The sequence below is a fragment of the Haliotis cracherodii genome, unplaced genomic scaffold (assembly GCF_022045235.1).
Source record: "Haliotis cracherodii isolate W230 unplaced genomic scaffold, xgHalCrac1.p SCAF_5, whole genome shotgun sequence".
Lineage (NCBI taxonomy): Eukaryota > Metazoa > Mollusca > Gastropoda > Lepetellida > Haliotidae > Haliotis > Haliotis cracherodii.
This window is the reverse complement of record NW_027266308.1, coordinates 26,172,389-26,199,896: the sequence shown is the minus strand read 5'-3', so window position 1 is coordinate 26,199,896 and position 27,508 is coordinate 26,172,389. Positions and strand designations below refer to the sequence as shown.

The 27,508-nt window shown below is 37.9% G+C and overlaps 1 protein-coding gene across 3 annotated transcripts in view; it reads left to right on the top strand.

Moving 5' to 3' along the window:
- LOC139442483 (phosphofurin acidic cluster sorting protein 2-like) overlaps positions 1-27,508 on the top strand; it is a 133,504-nt gene that overhangs the window by 57,462 nt on the left and 48,534 nt on the right. For all 3 annotated transcript variants that reach the window (XM_071223294.1, XM_071223293.1, XM_071223292.1), the window contains exons 4-5: positions 910-1,035; positions 11,960-12,113. In XM_071223294.1, coding sequence (XP_071079395.1) covers positions 910-1,035; positions 11,960-12,113 — 280 coding nt within the window. The remainder of the gene's footprint in view (positions 1-909; positions 1,036-11,959; positions 12,114-27,508) is intronic.

Here is a 27,508-nt window from a genome sequence, read left to right as displayed (position 1 = left end):
TATGGTTAAAAAACTCATACTTAACACAAGCCATTCACTCAGTCATCTGCACAAAACTTCCATTTCCCAAACTCCATTGACCATTTCTGTTGCTTGTTCTCTGGTCAGACACATGTTAGATTCCCAAGCAGGATAGATCCCATGCTTATCAGACTCAAGTGGAGCTGTCATTGAAAATTGAATTCCATTATATCATTGTGGGTCTCCTTTTTCACATCAACTTTTGTTTTAGTTACTTATTCACTCTTTGATCAACAGTGATGTTAATGAACAATCTTCTTTGACTTTGATAAACAGGGATGATAATGATTACAATGATAACATTTTGTACACTTTTATTGTGGAAAATGCATTATGTATTAGGCACTTAGACCATCTCTACAAGTGTTGAATGATTTAGGCAAGAAGTAGAATGAATCGATTAATTGTCAGACTGATTTTAAGATCTTGACATTATTCTCTAATGGACCGCCTCTGTAGTCTAGTGGAAGAGCGTCCGCCCGGAGAGCAGAAGGTCCGGGGCTTGATCCCCAGCCACGTCATACCAAAAGACGTTAAAAGATGGTACTTGTTGTTACCCAGTCTGGCACTCGGCATTAAGGGGCTAAAACAAGCACTGGTCGGCTCAGAGTCAGTATACTGTGTCTGAGTGGGGTATTCATGTTAAACTGCGGCATGGTATCTCAGTGGGCTAGCACTATAAATCGGCATCAGTCCGGACTAGTACAAGCACGCACACGCACACGCACACGCACACGCATGCACGTTGCTATATAAGTGCAATATTCTTGGACGCGATGTTAAACTCAATTTTACCTCACCTATTCTCTAATGACTGCTAGGTTTGCTATATTTCTCTGCTTGTTTGTCAAACTATGATGACATGATCTGTATTTTGTTTTATTCCAGTATCCACATTTCCTGAAAAGAGATTGCAATAAACTACAAGTCATGTTGCAGAGGAGAAAGAAATATAAAAACCGGACAATCCTGGGATTTAAAACATTAGCCATTGGTCAAGTCAATATGTCACATGTAAGTATAACATGAGTTATTAGCAATGAAAGAGGGGTGTAGAATTAGCATTAGCAATCAGTGAAGTCAATCTGTCACATGTGTAGTATGGACGCATTAGCAATCAGCGAGGTCAGTATGTCAGACGGACACATTAGGAAATCAGTGAGGTCAGTATGTCTTACAGACACATTAGCAATCGGTGAGGTCAGTATGTCTTACCGACACATTAGCAATCAGTGAGATCAGTATGTCTTACCGACACATTAGCAATCAGTGAGGTCAGTATGTCTTACCGACACATTAGCAATCAGTGAGGTCAGTATGTCTTACCAACACATTAGGAAATCAGTGAGGTCAGTATGTCTTACCGACACATTTGCAATCAGTGAGGTCAGTATGTCTTAATGACACATTTGCAATCAGTGAGGTCAGTATGTCTTACGGACACATTAGCAATCAGTGAGGTCAGGATGTTAAGTGTGTATTGACACAGTAGGGAATAACTGCTGTATATCCAATCTTGATATATGTTACATTTGTAGAACTAAATGCTACATATGACTTACCTACAGAAAATAGAGAACAAAGAATGTTACCGCTATATTTTCTTACACAGTAGTTCAACTAGCTGAAAAATTGGATGTTGTGAATGGCCACCATGTTTAGGGAGACATATTGATATCTTGTGGACATTCTGCAGATCAATTTAGGATTAATTAAATTCTGATTAAATGTCCCCCTTTGACTGATTTGCCGTCAGTCCTGCTGAAATGTTGTGCTGTCTCCTTTAAACACTGCCTGATTGCCTTTACCAATTCACAGATCCATCACTCTAGAAATTACTCTAGAACTTCCCACATGTCCTGGTAATGTGTGAAAGGGACTGTCCACTGTCTCCTGTACCTATAGACTTGTTTGAAGGGTGACAATTTGCTGAAGTTTCACCTGTTGATCACATTGAATCTCAGTTTTTCAAATTACGCTTGATAGTTAAGTGGCCTTTGTTATAACCTTATTGTTGAATTTTAGAGATTGATGGGGACCTGAAATGCATGTATTAGTAAAACGATTTTATTCAGAACATCAGTAAACTGTCACTTTACAGTCTGTGTCAAAGCTTTATCATTTACCAACATTTCCTGTATTTTTTTCTGTTAATATTTGGCCTGTTTTTTGATGAGTTCACAAGAAATTTATTTGGACAAGAGGCTAAGTCAGACGAGGTCAGAGTAACATTAAGCATTTCTTCATATTCTTGTTCTAGCATATAGTTGGCGTGCATATTGTATCTACTACGTGAAGAGTTGTGCCTAGATATTGGCAATATTTTTTAAATTCTTTGTTAGGATCTATTTTAGAAAAGAGATTAGGAACTGATGATGAAAATTAACTGCAGCTCCCTTTATTTTTCATAAAAATAATTTCTGGTTGGAAATGTTCAGGCATTAAATGGACCACTGTTATTGAATGTAGCTGATTGAACAAAAATGAATCATTACCAGGGCTGTTACGATTCACCTACATATTCGGTGAATCAAACCGTAACCATTCATGAATTTAATTCGTTATACGTGGCCACTAGAATTGAATATTTATAAATATGCAATCGTGTGTATTTACATACCCTGTACCTAAAAATATCCATTTGAACATATTATATGCATAGATTTTTTCAATTACAACACTCTTATAATATTTAATTTGACAGTAATGTGGTCAATGGTCATTGTCGCATTGAGCAGATACTAGTACCTGGATAAGTGCAGTATATAAATATAATATATTAATAATTAACAAACCATGTCAAACAATTTATGTTGTTATTGTTTCACTGAATATAATAATAATACATCAACTGCTGACTTGTTTTTGCATTTGTGAATTAATATTCATATTCGTTTCCCTATATTCGTGATATGAATCTTATTCGCCTCACAGTGTATTCACTGCAGCCATAATCATTACAGTAATTAAGTCTTGAAATCTTGCTTTGAGTTTGAATATTAGAATTCTCATATATTTCTCACTTTTTGAATGGTAATACAATCCAACAATACAGGTTATTCAATTGATGATGGTTAATCATCACTTCTTTCAACACAGCTTATGATAGTAAGTTATGATAGGTGTTTGTCAAATCATTTAGCTGAATATGTTTACAATATTTAACACATAAATTTAGGATCAACATCTAGACAATTTGATAATTACAAGGAATTACAGCTGAATTGTCTCAAAGGAATGAATGAAGTACAACAATGTACAATGAAGAGTACAACAAATACAAACTTCGATCCTGAGGTGCAGATAATCCTATTTATGTATTGTCATTTCAAAAATGAAATAAGAAAAACAAATGCAAAGAATCTTTACTGAGGTCAACCTGTTGTTCTGTTGACATCTTTTCTGTAAGTGAAATCATGAACTATCAATGACATGGTTCAACAATATAGCAGTGTGACATCATATGTTGAAATGTTATATTACTCCATTTTTGAAGGGGGGGGAAATAAGGGTGCCAACAACCTCTCCCCTGAACTCCAAATACCATCTAATTTATCACTCTTAGCCTCACACCTTAGCCTCTTAGTTGCACAGGGGCGGTCGGGTAGCCTAGTGGTTAAAGCATTCGCTCGTCACGCCGAAGACCCAGGTTCGATTCCCGACATGGGTACAATGTGTGAAGTCCATTTCTGGTGTCCCCCGCCGTGATATTGCTGGAATATTGCTAAAAGCAGCGTAAAACCATACTCACTCACTCTTACTCTTAGTTGCACACCCCTTAATCCCAAATCTCTAAAGCACATTTCAGAATTCACTCTACAATGGTAGAAAAATCAAACATGGATGAAAGCCTATAGAACATGTTCAAATGAGTGAGTGAGTGAGTTGGGTTTAATGCTGTTTTTAACAGTATTCCAGTTATATTACGGCGCGTCAGCTTAGTATGGGAGGAAAGCCCGAAGTGATGCAGGTCTCAGACGTTTACCACTTTGGTGAAACCCACGAGCACGGGTATGGTGCTGACAAACCTAGAAACATAATCGAGGCAAACTGGGATTCGAACCCACACAGGTTTCTGGCGCAACCAAGGGACGCAACTCTGCACAGCGAATCGCGGTGCCTTAGACGACTGGGCCACCCGTGTCCCCAGAACATGTTCGAAGTTGGTTAAAGGATACCATTTGAAGTGAATTTACTGAAAAATAATAGAAAATAATAAAACTCAGGGTCCTCGTCTGCAGCAAATGTCAGTAAAAATTCCCAAATCAGAAATGAAAAATGTCCCAGTTTATCTTTATGTACATGTATATAATCATATCATACATGACTAATATAATGGCTTTGTAAAGATAACCTGTGATTCACTGGTAGCAGGTCCAATAAATAGGAAGAGGTATTGCATGGAATACAATCTCAGAATACAATGTTAAAATACCTCTGAATTTAAGAAAATAAACACACTGTCAGTTTATTATCCTGAATTATCCTGCCCTGTAGGGCATTGTTCGTTTTGGGGGGACAGTCAGTTCTCTTTGAAATTATGGATGGCCTTCCATGCTTGCCATTTTATCGGCAATCTTCTATGGTAGACAGTGTATATATTATGTTAGCATCAGGATCTTACCATGACTCTGTTTTTGAGGATGATTTTTGTTGACAGGTTCATCTATTTGTTTGGCTTGATGCATATCATGATGGATTGTGTATGACATTTGGGTTTGTGTATCGGTACACCTGTCAGATGTGGTACTTGTGCTCCTTGTTTAATATCTTCCCAGAAAACTGAACAAATCCACTGGGACATCCCTCATAACATCCTAAACACGCATAAATATTTTGATAAGACATATACATTTGTCTGAAGCAGTGGACTTGTATGTGTTTCATTCACTGCTTAAAAGAACTTGTTTTATGAAAAGAGAGCCTTTGTTGGATATTTATCTGTTTGTATGTTAAGTAAAAAACATCGTCTCTTGGGCAGTGTTTGTAGTATTAGGGGTTTGATGTATGCAGACACATGAAAACACTGTTGGATATCTAAAGCTGTAAGCAAGGAATTCTTGGCATTGATCTCGTTCCCTTGCTGAAACAAGCCGAGGAATTCATAGTAGTGTGAACAGTAGGACTAGAACACTGTGGCCTTCCCACTTGTAATCCTACAGAGCTAGACAGGTGTCTGAATGGAATCCCAACTGTGAGGTACTCGGGGAAAGATGGAGTGAAAACACACAAACACACTACTTAGGTGACCAACCCCTTTCAACAAGGCTTCACAGCTATGTCACTGCTATCGATCGGCACAGTTGTAGTCCGTTTGAAAGGTCAGGCACATTAAAGCAACAGGTTGTCCTAATCAAGCTGTACTCCACATCACAAGTCCATTGTCGGTCTGCCAAAGTCTTTCGGAATATGATATTACAACTTCCTATTCACCTGTTGTTGTTTGTCGATGTGGTAAGGCTAGTGGAAAGGTCAAGTGAGGTGGTGTATTGCGTGGAGAGCTCTTTACGAGCCATTAAACCATGGACACGGATACAAGAGTGTATGTAAATTTAATTGGGATGTTTGATCTAGTGGAAGCTGTTGTCAAGTAGTAATTGACTATCTTTCAGTGTCACTGTGTTGATGTTTTAAAACAACATTCCTGGAAAAGAGCTAAGCAATATATTGATTGATGTTAATCATGAACCCTGAAGGCATTCCGCAGTAGTTGCCATTCGACTTGTTAGAACCAGTGAAAATGAAGATTGGTTGGCCATTCTGTGTGACCTCGGCCCCCTTCCATAAGCGACCAGATCTGTGACACAATAGTAACTCCAATACTTTAACATTGACTTACCACAGTCATTACGAGGGCTTGGAAGATACACTAACTGTGCCATCCAATATTTATCACTATACCTTGTTCACGATCCGATAGGTATCATGATACTTGCATGTGCTTAAGCCATAGACAGGATAGTCAAATACCTGGCACACTGGCGATTTACATTTGGCAGTGTCAAATATGGCGCGATGGACATGATGGATGAAAATATTTACTTTTTCACTACTAATTAGTGTTTGGTGTAACAGCCATTAAAGTGAACATTTTAGGTATGAATCGGTATTTTTTACTTAGTGTGGAACTGTGATCGATACTTGTATTGGGAAGTAAAATATTGCAATTCATGGGTGTATCGTCCCACCACTAGTCATTACACCAGGTGTATCAGCTATCTATAACCTTTACTGTGTTCAAAATCGAGCATGGAAGTCTGGAGGTCCTTGCGATACCCTTGATTTAGTCGGTCCCCAGATTCAAATACCATAGAAGACTTCAAGTAACCCAAACCCCCCTTCATTTCAAACACTGCTTAATTTTAACTAACACGATCACCGGTTTATGTACATTTTGTCATTTTGGTCATTAAAATTCACAGACTGGATCTTTGAATTAGATTTCAATGATAACATCTCCCAGACATGGCAGTGAATATGGTAACAGGTCATTATTTTTTGTTCCGAGTTGTTTTTGCCATCACCAACATTCTGACAAGATGATTTGCAGGGCAAAACAAAAAATATTTCTGTGCTCCTTGATAAATCTGAATCCTCATTAACTGTTTATTACCATATTGTCTTAAAACTGGTTCCAAGTACTCCTGACATCAGGTGGCGCCAAATAGGACAGCTCTCTAGCATGGGGGAATAAAGAAGACGAGAAAAACTGTTCCTATTACAAGTGTGGTAAAGACGAGATACACTGAGTTCTTGATGGTTAAACTCAACAAAGTCACACCATTTCTTCTCCCCTTCCCCCCGTCATTCCATGTGGTGTTTATTTGTGAATCGTCCTGCGTTTTGTTTACTTGCTCTTTGGGTATTGTGCAACAATTAGGTACTTCTGTGCTTAATAAAAAGTGGCAGGAAATTCCAGGCATACTTACAAAATACCACCTTTGTTGTGTGTTTTTCCTGGCAAGTGTCAGCTGCAAGGAGATCTCAAATGCTGTGTCTATCTGAATTATCTGAAAATTGCATGAAAGATTCTGAAGGGGATTTTTGTATGCTTGCATATGTACAGCATTGATGCAATGGAATTTCTTGTATCCATAGTTACCATGAGGTCCAACAATCACCATGTAATTTACTGCTTTGAGCTATTTCAGTTGGCAGCTCTGACATTATCTATGGAAAATCCTTTTTTAGGGCAAAATGTAGTATGCCTTATTCTTTTGAGCTTATTACCATGATTGTATATATGTCTGGGTAAGCATGACAGTAATGATGGTAATGTTCTTTATGTCTCCTGGATGGAAGAACAGGATTCGGCAGCTGCAGTAGCATACAAATATGACACAACTTTATTGTTGAACAGACAGCCAAAATATTTACTTCATGTGAGAATGGGGTAATTTGTTTTTAATTATTTTGTATGATATGTTTTTGAAAATAATATTGTGGCTTCTTGAAGTGTACATAATATATGACAAAGTAATCTTTTACAGATCTAAACAAATAGTTTATCATGACATTCAACCATCCTTGTATAAGGTGATGTGGAGGATTGTTGTGCAAGCCGGTGCTTTGACATTTCTTAATAATGAGTTAGAATGATTATTTATGTGCAGTAAACTTTGGTTATAACGAACTCAAAGGGACCACTAATTTTAGTTCGTTATAACCGTAGTTTGTGTTTAGCATATATACAGCAAATGGACGGGATCAAAACTCATTTCCTTACATCTGTCAGTTCGTTATAAGCGTGTTCGTAAAAACGTTGTCAGTAGTAGCCTAAAACCTTATTACAGTATTTCTTCCCCTGTGTTTTGAACCACAGACAACTGATGTGTGGTATTATTAGTGATGATAGACTGACTCACATGATGACTGCACTGCACCTTATCAACTTACAACATAGTTTTGCCTTAGGAACATATGCATAACATTTCTTAAAAGTAATATGCTTTATTCATGAAAATAAGCAATGTCTATTGTATTTCCACCTCAGAGAAGGTTAACAATTCATGGCTAAAATTTCAATCTGTATTCATTTGTTTGTTTGTTGTTAACGCACTCAGCAATATTCCTGCTATGTGACAACAGTCTTAATCGAGTCTGGGCCAGACAATCTAGATGTGCATCGATCCACGCAATTGGGATACGATGACATGCATCAATCAAGTCAGTAAGCCTGACCACCTGATCCCGTTAGTTGCCTCTTACGACAAGCATAGTCTCCCCAGTAAAGTATCGAGATTGACATGTTATGTTTCTAGTCCCCACCGACATCATTTCAAGCCCCAGAGTCTGGCTGTTTTAGTTTCCAGAATTTGAATAAAGGGCGGGTAACTCTAACCTACTTTCTCCAAGATGAACAATCAAACTGCAGATGATGCACAATGCCTCACGTGTTGTGTGTGTAGGGGTAATATTATGGCTGATGGGCTTGTCGGGACACCTTTGTCACTATGTACCCGGGTACTTTTGAGTATACTAAAGAGTTCCCACAGAGTCTCACGTTAATGAGACTGTTCTTACCAGCTTTACATAAGTAAAAGATTTGTTTATATACAGATTGACCATAATCCATAGTTTTCATTAATCTGAAAGAAAACGATCTACATATAGGAAAACACAATTTGAGTACTTCAGCTTTCCTATCACCAATATTCAAAGAGACAATCAAATCTAAATTCAACACCCTCTTCAAGGAATCTCTTCAAGGAATCTCTTCAAGATGTAAATGCAACAAGAGGCACAGGAAACAAACTTAGGACATATAGGATAGTTAAAAATGAAATAAAATTAGAACCCTATCTCAGTCACTGTAAAGTAAAAAAATATCGAGTGCACTTTTCTAAACTAAGATTAAGTAACCATAAATTAAATATTGAACTTGGAAGACATACAAAGCCACCAACCCCACTACATCAGAGGCTATGCTCTACATGTTCAACCATTGATGACAAAAAACACTACTTCACTGTATTAAACACTCTCAAGAAAGAAATATACTCTCTGAAAAATTATCCAGACAAAATGTAAATGTAAATGTCCACAGTCATGAAGACAAATCATTTCTCTACATTCTGTCAAATAATGAAGCAGTCAATATAAACTGTATTTGTTTCCATATCTATAATTTCAAACAATAAATACCCCTTCATAATCAACCGTTGACATTTTTTGTATTAAAAAATCATCAAATATGTAATATTGATTGTTTTGTTTTTGTATTTGTCTACAGGAATGTAAATTATGTATATATGTATATATGAATCATAATGTCTTGTCTTTTAAAATTGCATCTTTCCCGTAATGGAACGTTTCTGCAATAAATATTATCTTATCTTATCTTATCTATAGCTGGCACTTGGTCGAGACGATCTGCATGCTTTCACAGGCTATTGTGGCCATGTGGAGCATTGTACGAGAGTGGATAGATTTAAGTGAGCAGGGGTAGTTTTGCTCCTTTGTGGGTACTCAAAAGTATCCAGGTACATGGTAGTATAAGTGTACCCACAACGACCCTTTCAGCAACATCATAAGGCCTATCAGATTGATTAGTGCAGTTTCAACATCACTCAACAGAACTTCATGATTTATTTTGCGAAAAGGGAATTCTAATACAGAAGAGAACTATCTTTTTCCTCATGATTATAATGTCATGCAAACGAGCTTGTCTCCAAATAAATGAATACGAAAAATAAAGTTTTTATCCCAAATCGAAGGGCCAAAAACATGAAATACTTTTTATTTTTTGTCCTAATACTTAGCTTAATTTGTGGTCTGGTAAGCTTCAAGGAAATTAGTGGTTGTGCCAGGCCTTTGCCTGCTAATCCCTCAATCATTCCTCCATCAAGGAACTAGCTGTTGTTTACCTTACTGCAGCTATATCTGTAGGTTGATGGCAAGAGGTCAAGAGGTCAAGAGATCAAGAGATCAAGAGGTCAAGAGGTCAAACATGAAACTACTTTATGTCTGATTTACAAGATACAGTGACTATTCTATAAACTGTATAAGGGGCGGTCATGTAGCCTAGTGGTTAAACCGTTCGCTCTTCAAGCTGGGATCGATTCCCGACAGGGGTACAATGAGTGAATCACATTTCTGGTGTCCCCCCCGCCAAGATATTGCTAGAATATTTCAACAAGCAGCGTTAAACCACACTCGCTCGCTCACTCACTCACTCACTCACTCACTCACTCACTCACAACTATATAAACAAATACATAATTAGCTATGCTAACAATACAATGTACCAATACAAAATATATTTGTACATTTTGGAATTATTTGTAGTATTACAGATTTGTTTGAAGTTGTAGATATGATAGCTAATTATTTCCATGTTACCCAGTACATTATTTGGAGGCTAAAGGTTTTTGTGATGGTAAGGCTTTCAAAATGAATAAATTGATTTATAGATGTATCCTAATTTAGAAGATACTCTAAAAGTTCCCAAACTGTGTTAGTAGTAGTAGCTCCCAAGGGCCACGTCCTTGTAAATGAAGCTTGATCTTGGCTTCCTTCCACATGTTCCACAAAGCTGTATTGATGCTTTGAGTGTTGGAGTTACACCAGTCGTACCCTTGTAGCCATAAAATTGCATTCATCAACAAAGCCCCAGGTGAATGTGTGTCATTCCCTGACTCACACTGTGTACCATGTTTGTGTGTGCATCATGCATCAGCACTGAAATATCATTGTGATATATTTGTCATATTATTACTTGCACTTTAAGCTACATGAATCAGTGAGTATGGTTTTACGCCGCTTTTAGCAATATTCTAGCAACATTACGGCGGGGACAACAGAAATGTATCATGTTTATGTGTGCATCAGGCGCTAGCACTGAAATATCCTTTTGATATGTTTGCAGGGATAATTCTAAGGTGGGGCCTTGTGCTTTTATCCCCTAAATTTGAATAAAAGGCCCACATTTTCAAATACAATGGGGCATATTAACATTGGTCTGGCTACCCCACCGCCCCATAAGCTGCATGAAATTAAGCATAAAAGTGATCCTTTTCATAACGGTATGGTTTAAGAGTTTTCCCTAGTCTCTGAATTAGAATACTATAAAAGAAAACCTAAAGACATATCAGTAGTCTGTCTCGATATTATTTTCCTTTCTGTCCACCCCTTTCCATAATTCTAAAGCTGTAAATAGCAAATCTAGATCTTCCACAGGTTCAGGTCTGAAAATCCCATCTCACTTGGGCACTTTTTTAGTTGCTTGTTTCTTTGAAAAGTATATATATTTCAGAGACTAAGTTATGTCTATCATGCCAGGGTCTGAAGATGACAGATTATGAGATTCAGCCCGGTTATGACTCTACAAACATCTGCAACCTGCTTTACCCACAATGGCTAACCTGCTAAAACCAAAATTGTTTTCAAAAAGAGTGCTAAAGATCTCCAGGACCACCCATTCTAACCCCAAATCCTCTACTCATTCAAAGAAGCGCCCCGGGAGCCCAGTTGTCTAAGACGTCACAGTATGCTGTGAGTTCTGTCCCTTGGGCATACCAGGAGTGAGTGAGTGAGTGAGATTGGTTTTACGCCGCTTTTAGCAATATTCCAGCAATATCACGGTGGGGGACACCAGAAATGGGCATCACACATTGACCCATTTCGGGAATCGAACCTTGGTCTTCGGTGTGACTAGCAAACGCTTTAACCACTAGGCTATCTGACCGCCCTGGGCATACCAGCAACCTATGATCATGGGTCCGAATCCCAGTGTGTCCTGATAGTGTTTCTAGGTTAGTCAGCTCCAAAGCCATGCTGGTAAGTTTACCAATGGTGGTCTATGTCTAAGACCTCCATCACTTTGGATTCTTACCACATCAAGCTGACCGCCGTGATATAACTGAAATATTGTTCAAAGCAACATTAAGTCAACTAACTCTCTCTCCTACAGAATTCATTGTTGGCCTTTGTTTTCCAGGTATTACAGAGGTCAGTGGATAAGGAGTTGAGGATGTTCAGTGACCTCAAGGAACGAACCAATGCCGTCGCTCACATAATGGTGCTTGCTTTATCTAGTCAGCCAGTGGACCATGAAGAAAACGGTCATCGAAAACAAACGTCATCTGATGTTGGTAAGTCAGTGCTGATGGACTTATTTTTCAAATTCATAATGTTGTTACCATTATTGCCGTCTAGATATTGACCCTGTCTGGATCCAGAGACTTTTTCGGTGAACCCATGCATGATGTTTGGCCTTGAAATTAAGTATGTCTGACGTTGACAAGGTTGGTTGGAACATACGAATGATAGTATGTTCTTATGTGAATAATTGTTGGTTTGTTTGTTGTTTAATACCGTACTCGGCTATATGACAGCATTCTGTAAATAATCAACTCTGGAACAGAGAATCCAGTGATTGATATGAGCATCGGTCTACGATGAAATGCTTCAACCAAGTCAACAAGCCTGACCACCCGATCCCATTAGTCTGATCTTATGACAATCATGGTCTGCTGAGGATCTCGATGGTCTCTTATGTGCATAAATGAGGCATATATCGTCAATTGAATAGTCTTCATGTTACACTCACAGAGATGACTAACTATTTCTATGTTAAGTCTTTTATAAGTAAAATCTTGTCAGGGCTCGATTTAAGGAACTTGATCTAACTTGCACCAGGTGCATATTGACATGAAAATCAAGTTGCACCAAACAAAACCAGGTTTCACCCTGGGCCCATAAATTTATCACAGTTGAAACAAAGACAAATCTGCTGCCAGTGTGATAAAAGGTAATGACACATTGCTGTGAAACATAATAGGGACATATGCACATAATCTTGATGTATCCACAGTTGGAAGAAAGCCTGACAAGTTACACGTAACAGAGATTAGTGATGTAGTATGGTAAGTAACTTCAGAGGTATTTAGTGGGTTCAAAGATTGATTTTGTGTGGATAAGTAAGATTTATTCAGACACAAATTTGAAAGCTTTTTACATGGTCTCGTAGCATGTACCAGAGTCATAACTATTAGGTTGCATTTTTCAATAACAGGTTGCATGTTTTGTATAGCTGAATGGAGCCCTGTTTGGTTAATTGACATATGTGACTATTCCCAGGAAGGCAATCCCCAGCTACACCTTAGAGTGACAGCTGGCCATCTTATGCACACTATACTTTTGGTCATTATACAATTGGTCGAAATATTGAAGCATGGCAATTGTCCTTGAGTTGATGACAGTAAGTGATGCCATCAGTACCATGCTAGAATTTCAATGGATGAAAAGATATGAAAGACATGCGCAGTAAATACTTTACATTCTTTTCTTTCGGTAAGAAAATATTAATGTATTTAATCACATTAACACCCTAGCATCTTTCTTAAAAATGGCAAAGGTTTCTTCCATATTTTTTTAGTGTGTCTGTTTAAATTGTTAGTAGTCAAGAATTAATTTTCGACACAGTGGAATCATGGCATGGACAGCTACATGACAGTTCAATTGAATGTTACAACCCTCATGGTTTCCATATTATTCCACATATTAGGAGCCCACACATGATGGCATGACCCAAACATGATCCGTGAAGATCCCGGTTAGAATTGGCCTTCAGCAACCCATGCTTGTCATAAGAGCTAGGCCACAAACGGGATCGGGTGGTCAGGTTTCATCAGGTGATGAAGGAGTAAGCATATTCTCCGAAACGTTGTGTTCCTCAAATTTTAGAAGTTTATCCATAAATTCTCTCTCTTATAAATCATTGTTAGTTTTCCAACTATGTTCTTCCATGGGCACTCTTTGAACCTTTCAGTGAATGGTGTAAATTTCAGCTGGAACAAAAAGCAATTCATAGGAATGAGGCATAAGTGATCATTTATTCATCCAAAGCCTTTCAGCTATTTGTTGCATGCTGCCCATTTATAGTTTTTTATTGCAGGCTCTACATAGATAGCTATTAATAAATTGGCAGTTTGAATATGTTACTTTATGGACATGTTTTTTCAGGCCAAAGTCAGCCATGGCGCCATCTTAATGTAAGCTTGTAAGAGAGCTAACTGACCTGGCTCTCCTGACTGCAACCACAGATTGCTTAGTGTTCCAGGGAGAGCAATCTCTCCCGTCTTTATAATGTAATTCACAGGGGTTTATGGCTTTGAAAAGCTGAAATATGATCTCATTAGCATGGAGATATTGATCTTGATCTGGTGATTGTCCTCACCTGTCAAAGGTGTTGTTCCTTGTTGTGCAGGATTGCTGCTAATTTAGGGCAATTTTCACATGCATGGATGCTAAATCACAGCCGATGGAATTGGGAATGGCACATTTCAGCTGACATTTTGTCTCACAGTCCTTGAGTCTATTTAGCTAGTCAAGTGAAATGAGTGTTCCTCGCTTGTCAGACAGCATTGATGTAACCTTTACAATGTCTGGGGTTTAAAAATGTTGTAAATGTTGGCGACCTGGTTGAATACATCACATTTTATTTTTCTTCAAAGTGCAGTTGATGTCTTGAGGGAATTACTTTTTGAAGAATAAATATTTTGGAGGGAGAAAAACAGAAGAATCTGTCATGAGGGGAAATTGTTGATGCCGCATTAGCAAGTTTTGTATTCATGTGCAGGTGTCAAGTGCATGTTAGGTTTTTGTTGGTTACAGTCAAGTCTCGTTAATCCGACACTCATTAATCCGGCAATTGGCTTTATCCGACACTAATGATGGTAACCGATTAAATCAGTGCTATTTAGACCCATTAATCTGACAGTCTCTCACTCCGAATCAGACACACCTAATTTGCACCTAAAATTGTTGAAATCAGTAATTAATCAGTCTTGTTAATCCAACACAGTGATCAGTGTACTCCGTGGTCATCTGCCCACGAGTACATAGCCCTGTGTTTTGTTACGAGATGAGTTGGCGAATAGCTGCATATTTCAATGGCTGCAAGGATAAGCTTGTTTAACAATAAACAATTACTGCTTTAAATAAACAAAACAGGATTATTCACATGCCTAGATTACCTCAATCTCATTTAAATCGGATACAAGTTCTTGCATTACAGGTCACGTCAGAACGACCTTTCGCAAACTTTGAGCGACCAATTAAATTACTAAAAGGAAGTCGACATTAGCCCCTAGGAAGGAGCTTTCTTACACATTACGGCACAAGTTTGAAATTGGACTTCCATTCCAGACTATGCTTTAAATGTATTTTAAATCAGTCATACAGTTCGTAACAGTAGTTATGTGTTAAACTTTAGAAGTTGCATGATTAGAAATCATATTCCGCCAACAATGTTACATAACAACATAAATATTTCCCCTTTCCTTTTGGTTTATTACGTGTTTAAATCGTTATCTATTGTGTAGTAGTCTGATTTTTTATCACGAACGTTGATACTATCTAATTTTGTTTATCCGACATACTCGTTAATCTGACATAAGAATATGCAACCTACAATGTCGGATTAACGAGTATGTAGGATTGACGGGACTTGACTGCCTTTCAAAGATAATATGGCATTTGAGTAGACCTACTTTCACTGAAAAACATGACAAGTCATGTTATTGAACATTTCAAGAAGTAATAAACATCTAATATGACTACATTCAGACAAGTCATTGTGATCTAAGGTACTCACACGACACCAATAAATTGCCAGTGTAGATGACTGCTGAGTGTAGGAAGTATCTGGAGGGGAGATAATCTAAGTGGACCATGCCTTGGTTTAGCCTAATGCTAAATATTGTAAGATTTAGGGGTCCACAGATTAAGATATTTTGTATGAATGCTTCATAGAACCCGATATCTCCCTCAATTTGTAAGCTGTAAGTATGACGACATGTGCCACTGGTGGGGCAGGATACGCTCACCTTTTCATGAACATCTGGTATTTCATTATTATTTGATAGTGATTCATAAACACATGCTTATGATATAATCGAGATCTACAATGCATTAATTATGATTATGGAACTGTTTTTTGTCACTTTTATTGGATCATTGTGTATTATTGCACTGATGTCAAACTTGCTTAGTCACTGGTTTGGCTGGTTCAGCTTATTTGCATATACTTTGCAGTCTAAAGTAGACCATTCATTCAAGCCTCAACTCTAATTCTTGCCAGCTGTCAAAAGGATTCAAAGGCAATGGTACTTAAGGGAGTTGTCTTGCAGAGTAGCTTAGTGGAAATAACACAGGTAACTCGACAATAGCTCTATGGAATGGCAAAATGTTACCTCATGAAACAGTGGTAAGCTGTCAGACAGATGTCATCATACTCAGTCAGATCAGGTGGAACTGTTTGAAGGACAGTGACATTATTTGGTAATAGAATACATGCAGATGCAAGAACAGGGAAACAGTATGTGTATTTCATGTGGTTGATATACCACATTGTGTTGATCAGGCACAGCTTGTGGTGCAAACATAGGTCTTCAGCAACCCATGCTTGCCGTAAGAGGCGACTATGCTTGTCGTAAGAGGCGTCTAATGGGATCGGGTGGTCAGACTCGCTGACGTGATTGATGCATGTCATCATATCCCAATTTGTGGATGGATGCTCTTGATGTCGATCACTGGATTGTCTGGTCCAGACTTCATTAATTACAGACCGCCCTCATATAGCTGGAATACTGCTGAGTGCGGCGTTAAACAACAAACAAACAAACGAACAAACACACTTTATTCTCCAGTACCGAGTTCAAACCTCAATCTCCAATCCTCTCTCAGTCAGTCACCTTGTGCATGATGAACTAAATTGCCTGAGAATGTTTTGGCACAAACTAAGGTCTTCAGTACAGTTTGAGACTTGACTTCTTCAGTCAGCAAAACAGAGAAGTTAAAACTTGGCAGCACTTTGGAAAAAGAAAAGCGCTCAGCACCGAGGACTTGTTACAATATATACACATGTTTTTGACTGTTTCCATCAACGGTGGTGTAGATGGTGTTTGGAGATATTTCACAATTATAAACATGCTTGTGGTGAATGTAATTGACAGTGGAAACAGATACCTAATGGACATCATTTTCTGAAATGTTTTTTGACAAACTTAACAAACTTTGTTCTGTTATGATATGTTCATAGAGTGCACCAAGGATTTATTTATTTGAGGCTTGGCGTTTGGGTTACATTAGATTAGGTTTGGTGGTTGTTTGTCGGGTTTTTAGGAAGCCTTTAGTGAAGGAAGTTGTGCTGAGATATCAACAAAACTGATAACCCGAGAGTCTTATTTATCACACGATCTGCCTGTTCTTAGGATTACTCTGCAGAAATTGCATTTGCCGTTCCTCAGTGTGGTCTTTGCCCTATGAATGCAGGAAGAAACTCAGGTGCATTAACAGACTGATGATTTCAATGGTTGTAGCACTTAGGGCATACTACTGAATTGAGACCAGTTAACAATAGATCTGGTGTACCTTATACTTCCTTAGGTGGTTAAATTGAAGACCAGATAGTTGGGTATGTTTCACTTTGGCATTAAACCCAATTAATTTACCCTTTAACTATGTGCAGCTTATCGCTTGCAGTGCTTCAGACTTCAGTGGTCTTTGATCACTGAAAAAAAGCTAAGAATCCTGCCTATATATATATATATGGATGTTCTTCGGGAACAACCCATTTGATATTTTGGAGGACGGCCTGGGATTTTAAAACCATAATTTTGAAATAAATATTTGTTATTTTAATGTTCCGATAGCAAGCTTTGATTCACAGGAAGTCCTGAAGAAAATCAAAATTTGTTTGGCTGATCATGGTGGAAGGCGACTTGGCATGTACAATCTGGCAGCCACATTGGGGTACTTTCATACCAGGAACACCCATCCCCAACTCTTCATGTACAATGTATAGACTGATCTGGAAGTGATCTCAAGTTTTGTCTTTTGTGCTTGTTGATTACAGGTGGGATGTAGGACAGTTTCCCAAGCAAAGATGAACCCAACAAATTGATTTTTTTGTGTTGAACTTGCCACATACTTTCAGAGTGAAAATCTTTTCAAGGTGATAAATTTGTGAGGAATACGTTACAAGATCAAATCTCATTATATTTGCAATGTGGACCTAACTTTACTATGCAAAATGAAACAGTGATTGATCCCCGACTAAGATGTATTGAACCACTGCTACATACCATTTGGATGTGAAGTGTTCCAAGTAGGTATATTGAATCAAAAGGCAGCAATACTAAGTCACACCTGTGAAGATCTGGGATAGAATTAGTCTTCAGCAAGCCATACTTTTTGTAAGAGGTGACTAACAGGATTGGGTGGTCAGACTCGGTGACTTGGTTGATGCGTACTCCAATTGCGTGGATCAATGCTCATGATCTCAGTTACTGGATTGTCTGGTCCAGACTCAAATTAATTACAGACCGCCATCATATAGCTGGAATATTGCTGAGTACAGTGTTACCCTATTTTCTTGAGTATAGTGCGCACTTTTTTTTCGAAAAAACACAGCTGGGTAGAAGGGGGTGCGCATTATACATGAATTATGAGTTTGGATGTTTTTTTCCCCCATGGAAAGACATTACCGTGAGCACGAAACATCGGAAATACCATGTCAACAAATCCATACTGAAGTACGCAAAATAATCATGTAATTACACTGTCTGGCTATAAAAAAGTGTTCTTTGTATATCTGGACTTATGTTTGTAACTTATTTCATTAATTTTATTCAAAATTCCTTATAATATTGTTTTTATTAATTTCGGCGAAATCGTGTGTGAAGCGATTGGAAGATCGCACAACTCACCGTTATTAACAGCAACCACGGTCAGAATACCGCTATTGACGCCTTAAAACGAACTTTAGTTGACAGAGAATGGATACATATATCATAAATGACATACTTTGACTCGTTAAAAGTCATATTTGTTTTTGTTTGACGATTCTATGTCAACATGAAATTCACGCGATCACGTGCGCGTGAGCCTTGACGGTGACTGGTCAGACTGGTTCCATGTAAAAAATAATACCCGGGAATAGCGATCAGCTGCTTCGCTTAGGGTTATTATAATTTTAAATATGTTTAGTAAAGGCTGCATATAATTAAGAAAATAATGGAATATATTATTCCTGATAAAAAAAAATAGTTTCAGATACAATTGTTGCCGATCCTTGCATTAAAAATCCTATAAAGTTATATCATTGGGTGTTTCTGGACCGAATCACCAGTCGATTCCAAGAAAACGTGTGTACAGCTGATTGCTGTTTCCGGCTTAGTTTACGAGAAAATAAACAAGGTAATCTTAATCCCTAGATATAAAACAATGCCTAGCAGAATAATAAATACTATTTAAAAGGTAAATAAACATGTCTGGGGATTTTTTATCTCAAATTTCGAAATTGTACTGACGAAGTTTCTCAGCACCCGTTCGTTTGCCGGACTTCGCTGAAAGGGTACGGTGTAATTTTTTTCTGCGCATAATATTGAAATTTCTTTTTTTCAAAAATATTGAACCCCGCTAGAGGGGGGTGCGCATTATACATGGGTGCGCACTATACTCAAGAAAATATGGTAAACAACAAACAAACAAACTTTGTCGCTTTGTATATATGTTGAGTCACCAGATAAATGGATCCTGGTACCCGGAACCATTTAGTAGGTGTATGAAGTCATTAAGTAGATGTATGGAGTCATTCAGTAGATGTATGGAATCATTCAGTATATGTATGGAGTCATTCAGTAGGTGTATGGAGTCATTCAGTAGATGTATGGAGTCATTCAGTAGATGTATGGAGTCATTCAGTAGATGTATGGAATCATTCAGTAGATGTATGGAGTCATTCAGTAGATGTATGGATCCATTCAGTAGATGTATTGAAACACATGGTAAGTGTATGGATCCATTCAGTAGATGTATTGAAACACATGGTAGATGTATTGATTCATTCGGTAGATGTATTGAAACACATGGTAGATGTATTGATTCATTCGGTAGATGTATTGAAACACATGGTAGATGTATTGATTCATTCGGTAGATGTATGGAAGCACATGGTAAGTTTTGGTTTGGTTTGGTTTGTTGTTTAACACCGCACTCAGCAATATTCTAGCTATATGACGGCGGTCTGTAAATAATCGAGTCTGGACCAGACAATCCAGTGATTAATATCATGAGCATCGATCCACGCAATTGAGATACGAGGACATGCATCAACCAAGTCAGCGAGCCTGACCACCCGATCCCGTTAGTCGCCTTTTACGACAAGCATAGTCACCTTTTACGGCAAGTATGGGTTGCTGAAGACCTATTCTACCCCGGAATCTTCACAGGTCACGTGGTAAGTGTATTGGAAAATTCAGAAGATCTTCCACCATGACATATAGCAAGGGCTGTGTCTGCCTGCTCTTCTTGATTCAGTTATGCTCAAGTTAAATTGAATTATTGGGGCTCATTAGATTATGTTTGTCTGCAAGCCTTTAAATTAATCTGAATCTAGTTTTCACTCCAGTCTTGGTATGGAGAAGGTTTTATTTGTTCAAAAGATAATGTTTTCCCTGAAGTCTGGTTAAAAAAATAATTCTTTCATCTTAATCCTTCCCAACAGACCCACTGGCACTTAGACAAGGATTGCCTGAAGAAATTCTGTGGTGAGTTAGGGACATTCAATAGTTGAACCCCTTCACTATTCCAACTTACTTTCCTCAGGGCATTGCTGTGTTTAGAAACGTGAATGTTGGCAGGGAATATATGTCAGAGGAACAGACACATAGCTCATCTATACTTATGGTTGTAAAGCGGTCTTGAAATAACCTTCACATGAGTTACTGTAGTAGATAAATATTCATGCAGTATTTTGTATCTTTCATGATACTGATGTTTGGGTCTTATGAAGCATGTGGTCATATGACTATCTTCTATTGATATGAAAAAATGTCTCTTGGTAACTATCAACACTCTTCCTCCACTTTGGCATACACTTCTGTTTCCAATTTTTACATGGAGTGAGTTTTGATCAGATTATAGAATAGAAATTAGCACTACACTCCACTCCACTCCACTCCACTCCACTCACTCACTCACTCACTCACTCACTCACTCACTCACTCACTCACTCACTCACTCACTCACTCACTCACTCACTCACTCACTCACTCACTCACTCACTCACTCACTCACTCACTCACTCACTCACTCACTCACTCACTCACTCACTCACTCACTCACTCACTCACTCACTCACTCACTCACTCACTCACTCACTCACTCACTCACTCACTCACTCACTCACTCACTCACTCACTCACTCACTCACTCACTCACTCACTCACTCACTCACTCACTCACTCACTCACTCACTCACTCACTCACTCACTCACTCACTCACTCACTCACTCACTCACTCACTCACTCACTCACTCACTCACTCACTCCTATAATGCCATACAGTTAAGCTGAAAGTCCTGCTCAGTCCAAACATCTATCATGTTGAAATCAAGATATTAGTTTGACATTATTTTAGAATCTGCTGACACAACGTGATTTCCAGTATTGTCAGGAATGTTGAAATGTGCCGAACTTGTATTAAGTGTGTTGCCGTCATGCAAGAAGAGACAATTGAAATATTTTTGATCTTGGGTGAAATAAAACTATTTGGTTGAGTGTGTTTTGAATCATTTGATGAGTGACAGATGTTGTCCTGATAACTTGTCCCCTTTGATTTTGCTTTTTGATAGAAGGATCTTTCATTTGAGACTAATTGTTTCATAGAAGAAATTTATTATGGTTAACATTTGCCTTTCCCATCAGAGGTTTCAAATGAGAGTGCCTTTCCCATCAGAGGTTTCAAATGATGGGATGTCTGAAGTACGAGGATCGTTTGAATCTACTTCCTGGCTATGTAAAACATCGCTTTTTTCTCTCTAAATATTCATTCTCATAAAGCTGGGTTTTTGAAAGGTTTAATGAGACAAGGATGATAAAAGAGAAACATTCCTGTTCATCTGTTGCTTGATGTTTACTTCTTGTTTTTAAGCTTCCAAAACAATTCTCCAATTTCAGCCGAGAGACTATTGAATCTCGCCACATTTCTGACAGGATTCAGCATTAAGGATGTTTTGAAGCTTCACTTGGATCAAACTTAATGAAGTCTTTGTTGTTGATTTTGTCAATGCAAAAGGATGTTCTCAGCTGTAATCAGTTGCCTGTGAGACAGACTAAATGTGCTAATTAGCAATCTGAGTGAAATAGTTATGTCAATTTAGTGAGGGTATGAACTTATAAATAAAACAAAAGCTGTAAACTGTGGTTACATCCAGCCCTCATGTTTACTATTTTAAAAGGGTCAAAGGGTTCCTGGCTGTACATCTGAAGGTGGGGTGAAATGGGGTTAAACGTTGCGTCTAAGATTATTTCATTTATATAGCAACATGCAGTTCAGTTTGGATCCCCAACCCAGACACATTATCCTTTGTGATTAGGTTGGCCATAAAACCTGACCATATGTTGTAACTGTATAGGTGTGGTGAGGTGAGGTGAGGTGAAAAGGGGTTTAATGTCTCGTTCAGTACTATTGTACTTCAGTGATGTGCATACATACATGCATACATACATGCATACATACATATATACATGTTGTAGATGCATGTGCAAAGGTGTTTTTTTGGATGCTTGGACTAATGCCAATTTTATAGTATGAGTCCAATGAGATACCATGCCACAGTTTAACATAAATACCCCACTCAGACACAGTATAATGTCTCCAAGCCGACCAGTCCTTGTTTTTGCCCCTTAATGCCAAGTGCCAGGGAGCTAGGAAGTACCATCTTTTCACTAGACCATGAATATCAAAAGAATCCAGAAGTACATTTAGATGTAGAGGTATAGTGTATTTTACAAAATTGGGATCAGTTATACATTAGTATCACAAAGGACCCTTGTATGACAATATTTTTGAGTGAGTTAACCAAGAAAATCATATTTTTGTTTCAGATGAAAAACTGTCAGTGTATGACTGACAACAGTCACCGGATGTTTTCAGTTAGCTATCAGTCTGAGTTCCATATCATTATCTGGTAACAGCTAGACAATGTGTCATGTTGTTTGAACAACAATTTATGAACTGACTACACTAAGATATGAGATTCAAAACTTCTTTTGTTGGAGATGTCTTTTAATTCATTGCTTAAGCTCCGAGAAAGTGAGATACTAAATGTAGTCTATATAGTCATCAGCTCACTAATAATGTAAATATGAGGATGAAGAGCATGATAACCCGAGATTACACACAATTAGTTAGTTAATGGAAGATGCTCACCCTTGAACTTGGGTTATCAAAAACATGTAAACACAGAGGTTTTTTATGACAATATCAATGTTTGGAGATTAGGACTCAATAGCATAAGGAAAATACATTTTCCAAGTTTTGATCCTTTCCTTTGTGAAATTAGTCGTAACCATTATTGAATTAAATATAGAAAAATGTATATTCTTTTATTATTCAAGCTGGCCTTAAATACAAATAGACAAATGTGGTCTCAACAGTGAGGACTTCTGTTTCCTTTGATGTCTTCTAGGATTCTGACACATAGACAGCACCTCTCTTGTCATGAATGTATTGGCTATGGAAAATGTAAAACATAATATTTGGAGAATACCATTATCCTTTCAGCTGGAAAAAGTGTTTATTGTCACAAAATGAAACATCAGGGTTAGCCATACACACATTTCACTGGATGTCTTTTACTACACACATTGAATTGGAATAAAAAATAACTGATTTTTCACTGACCAAATATCTTTGCTGGCTCAAGACAAGCGCACTGCTCCAGATTTGATAAGATAAGATGAGGTAATATTTATTGCAAAACATTCCACTAAACAGATGCAATGTACAACACATCTACAATTCACATTTATATGCATTCATAAGTAGATATATTGCTATATCCCTGGATATTTTGAGACTTTGAAATGGATCAAAGCCTCTTTACCATAACAACCATGGTTAAAATCTAGATAAATGCATACAGCAAAGCAAACAAGTATTGTGTAGGATTGTATCAATTTCCAGCAAGATGAGAAGTCACATGGCAGTGCACTGTACTGTACTGGTGCAAGGCCAAGTCGGAGATGGTGGCTGACAGTACCTAGAGGCTATAGAGGGATGGTGAGGTTGATAATTCCCCTGTTGTGGCAAGAGATGGTAGCATAAACAAACATATCAGGTCTCGAGAGGGAAATAAGATAATTAGCTGTTGAGGGACTGTTCGTCCAGGTATGATGAATCCTCTTGCACTATCAAGGTCAGATTGCAATACTTTACAACTCATCATGTCCTTGGAGGCAAAGGAGTGATTTCAAACTACCAGGATCTTGTACCTGTATAGGCACTAAGGTCCACTTGTCTAAACAGCTTGAGAATTGAGGCTGTCCTGTTAACCCAGGCAAGAAGAAACTTGTTCGAGGGGTTCTACATTCCAATAGCCCTATTTGCTTATTCAATCATTCAGAACAGGATATTAAAAAATGTAGCAAGTCACGAGGTGCACATGGGTTTTTATACGTCCAACGTTAGGTTTTTATACCACCCTTCTCCGGCTCATGGTATAAAACCTAACTCGGAACGCATAAAACACCATGTAAGCCTTGGGATCCTGCTGCAACAAATTTATCTTACCAACATGTTTTAATATTACATTGAAAAAGAATTAAAGCAAATTTAAAATTGATAGACAACAATTGTTCAATTGAGCTGAGGTTAACTTGTGCTTTGTCACATGACTCTCATTGACACAGAAAAAAACATGTGGCTTTTTGTTTTCAAGCAGGGTATAAGGGATTTATTCTTTCACACAGAAATTTATTTCCCTCCAAGGCGGGATATATATAGTATTTTATCAAGATCACATGGACTGATCAGACCTCATTAATTCTGACATGGAGATATGATAATTCACTTTGTCAGTGACATGAATTGTAAGACTGATTTAGTTCTGTTATTCCATGCCTTCAGGCTGGCCACAGCAAATTAATCATTATGGTGGAAAAAATGAAAAAGGGAGGCATTTGCAACATGCAGCATGAATGTTTGGTGTCGACTTCTAACAAGCAAATTGTAGAAAAAGGTCAAGTATGGTCTTTAGGGCTTGTTAATATGGACACATATACTGATGGAAATGAATAAGGGAACACATAGTTTTAGACAGTAAAATGGTATGCTATCATGGGTTCCCAGGCTTGTCTGCCAAATACACGTTGGAAACAATGCACTCAAACACATCTCAACATTTGATTCTGACGTGCTGAATTTGTAGGGGCACTATTTCAAATGTACTGACAGTAAAGCTTATTTCCTAATATTTTTTATTGTTCCCTTATTCGTTTCCATCTGTATATTTAGTATTTGGCAATTCTTATTCACCATTTCTTTTCATCCCTCAGATAAGCAAAAGGTTACAGTATTATTCCAATATCAGTAATTGGTATTCTGAGATTAACCTCAGTCATAACCAGTATGGCAGTGAAGCATTGGTAATTGTCTGGACATTATGTAAACTGATTGGTATGAATTGCTTCATTACCTCCTCCTGTTTGTAACACAAAGAAATCATATTGTGGCATTCAACCAGCCAAATGTCACTCCTTAATAATGCATTGAAATGTCAGATATGCCCTGTAGGTGGCTGCACCATGATGTACGCCCACTCATTCGGGAGTCACTAGTGAAGTAATTCATTAGCTTTGATACTTTAGATGTCTACTATTTTATTTCAAATATTTATATAACTTCAATGCCTGAGAATAACCAGTCTCCATTATCTGATTGAACAGATTCCATTGAGCTTAAAAGGCACAATAGCAGTGATATATGAATGGATCACTGAAAATCAGTGACACCAGTTTTCACAGAAAGGGTAAGCATGTCCTGCCCTACCGTTAGCACCCGCCACTCACAATTTACATAAGAAAGTATGTTTATGTTTGCCTGACACCGAACAGCTGTACTACAGAAATGAGATGACGGTATATGCAGCAATAGAAACTGGCCTTTTTAGTCCACTAGTTCTTGTAATGATAACATGTAGCAAAACCCTTCAAAATGGCAAATTTCTCCTGGTCCTTATGATACCTTAACTGTTGGGCAGTGTGGCAAGGACAACAGGACAAGTGCCAATTTCTAGCGCTGGTATGTAAACAAACCAGACAATCGAGCGGTGGACCAGAAGTCCAGTCACACAGTCGCAGATTTATTGATTTTGTTGAACTATAAATTAAATGTTAATTTTGAATTACATCTGCTGAGTACATGTGAGATTTCTGCTTCCTTCTCTAATTTCTGGATGACTGAAACACAAATGATGTAGCTTGTGGTTGGTAAAGCTGATTGGATTGAGCGAGTGAATGTTGTTTAATACGAGTCAGCAATGTTCCAGCAATATCACTGCTGCATGTGAAAAGTTATCACTGAGCAACCATCTGTCATCAGAATGCAATATCACACAACTGTCAACCACCAAATGTTAATTAGTTAACTCTTAGCATGATGTTAATAGACCTGCCCTGAAATCAGAACAAAAAGTTCACACCTAAATGCGGATGATCAAGTATTTGAAAGATTTGAAAGCAAGTATTGGTACATTCACTAACTCCAACTACTCCTGTGGGACTGTCCAGAGCATGTTGTAAGAGCTGAGTAAACTGTAGATTGGGTTGTCACAATGACTGAGAATGGGTAGTGCCTGGATGGTGACCTTCGATTCTCATTTGTAATTGTGAGTCATCATACCTTGATGTTGTGGATTGTTCTTCTCACAGAAATCACTAATTTGTCTGGTTCAGCTTATGAAAAAAATTGTAATATTGGTTGCCTTTGCATGTGTTTGTGATATGATCACCTTTTCGCAAACACTTAGTATCATCACTATTTCATAATGATTCATAGAGACTTGCTCCTGATAGTCTCAACCGCTTCCGTGGTCTAGAGGTAGAGCCTTCGCCAGAGAACGGAAGGTCCGGGGTTCGATCCCCGACCGCATCATAAACTGCGGCATCGTATCTCAGTGTGCTGGCACTATAAATCGGCATCAGTCTGGACAAGTACAAGCAGCCACACACACACTGAGCATGCAAGTCGCTATATAAGTGCAATAATCTTGGACATGATGTTAAACCCCATTTCACCTCACCTCATATTCTCAGAATCATACAATTAACTTATGTTTATGGAAATTATTTTGGCATTCTATTGTTATAGGGGAACTCTTAAGACTAATCAAACAAACCTGAACATGAACATCATGAATATAAGCTGGTGTGAAACAGTTTATTTATGTGGTTTTAAAAACAATTTTTCAAAATCAAGCTCCAAATTAGCAAACACTAATTGTGATAAATCACCTGATTCATGATGGGAAGACGATCCTATGATCTGGAAATAGCTTTACTCACACTTCAAAGGACGAGCTAGAATCTAGAATACAAGAAAGAATTTTGAAAGCCCGTAAGAAGAAAATATGTGAAATGTTACACAAGAAACACAAAAATATAAATAAACCTAAATCCTGTATTGTCATCAGCTACC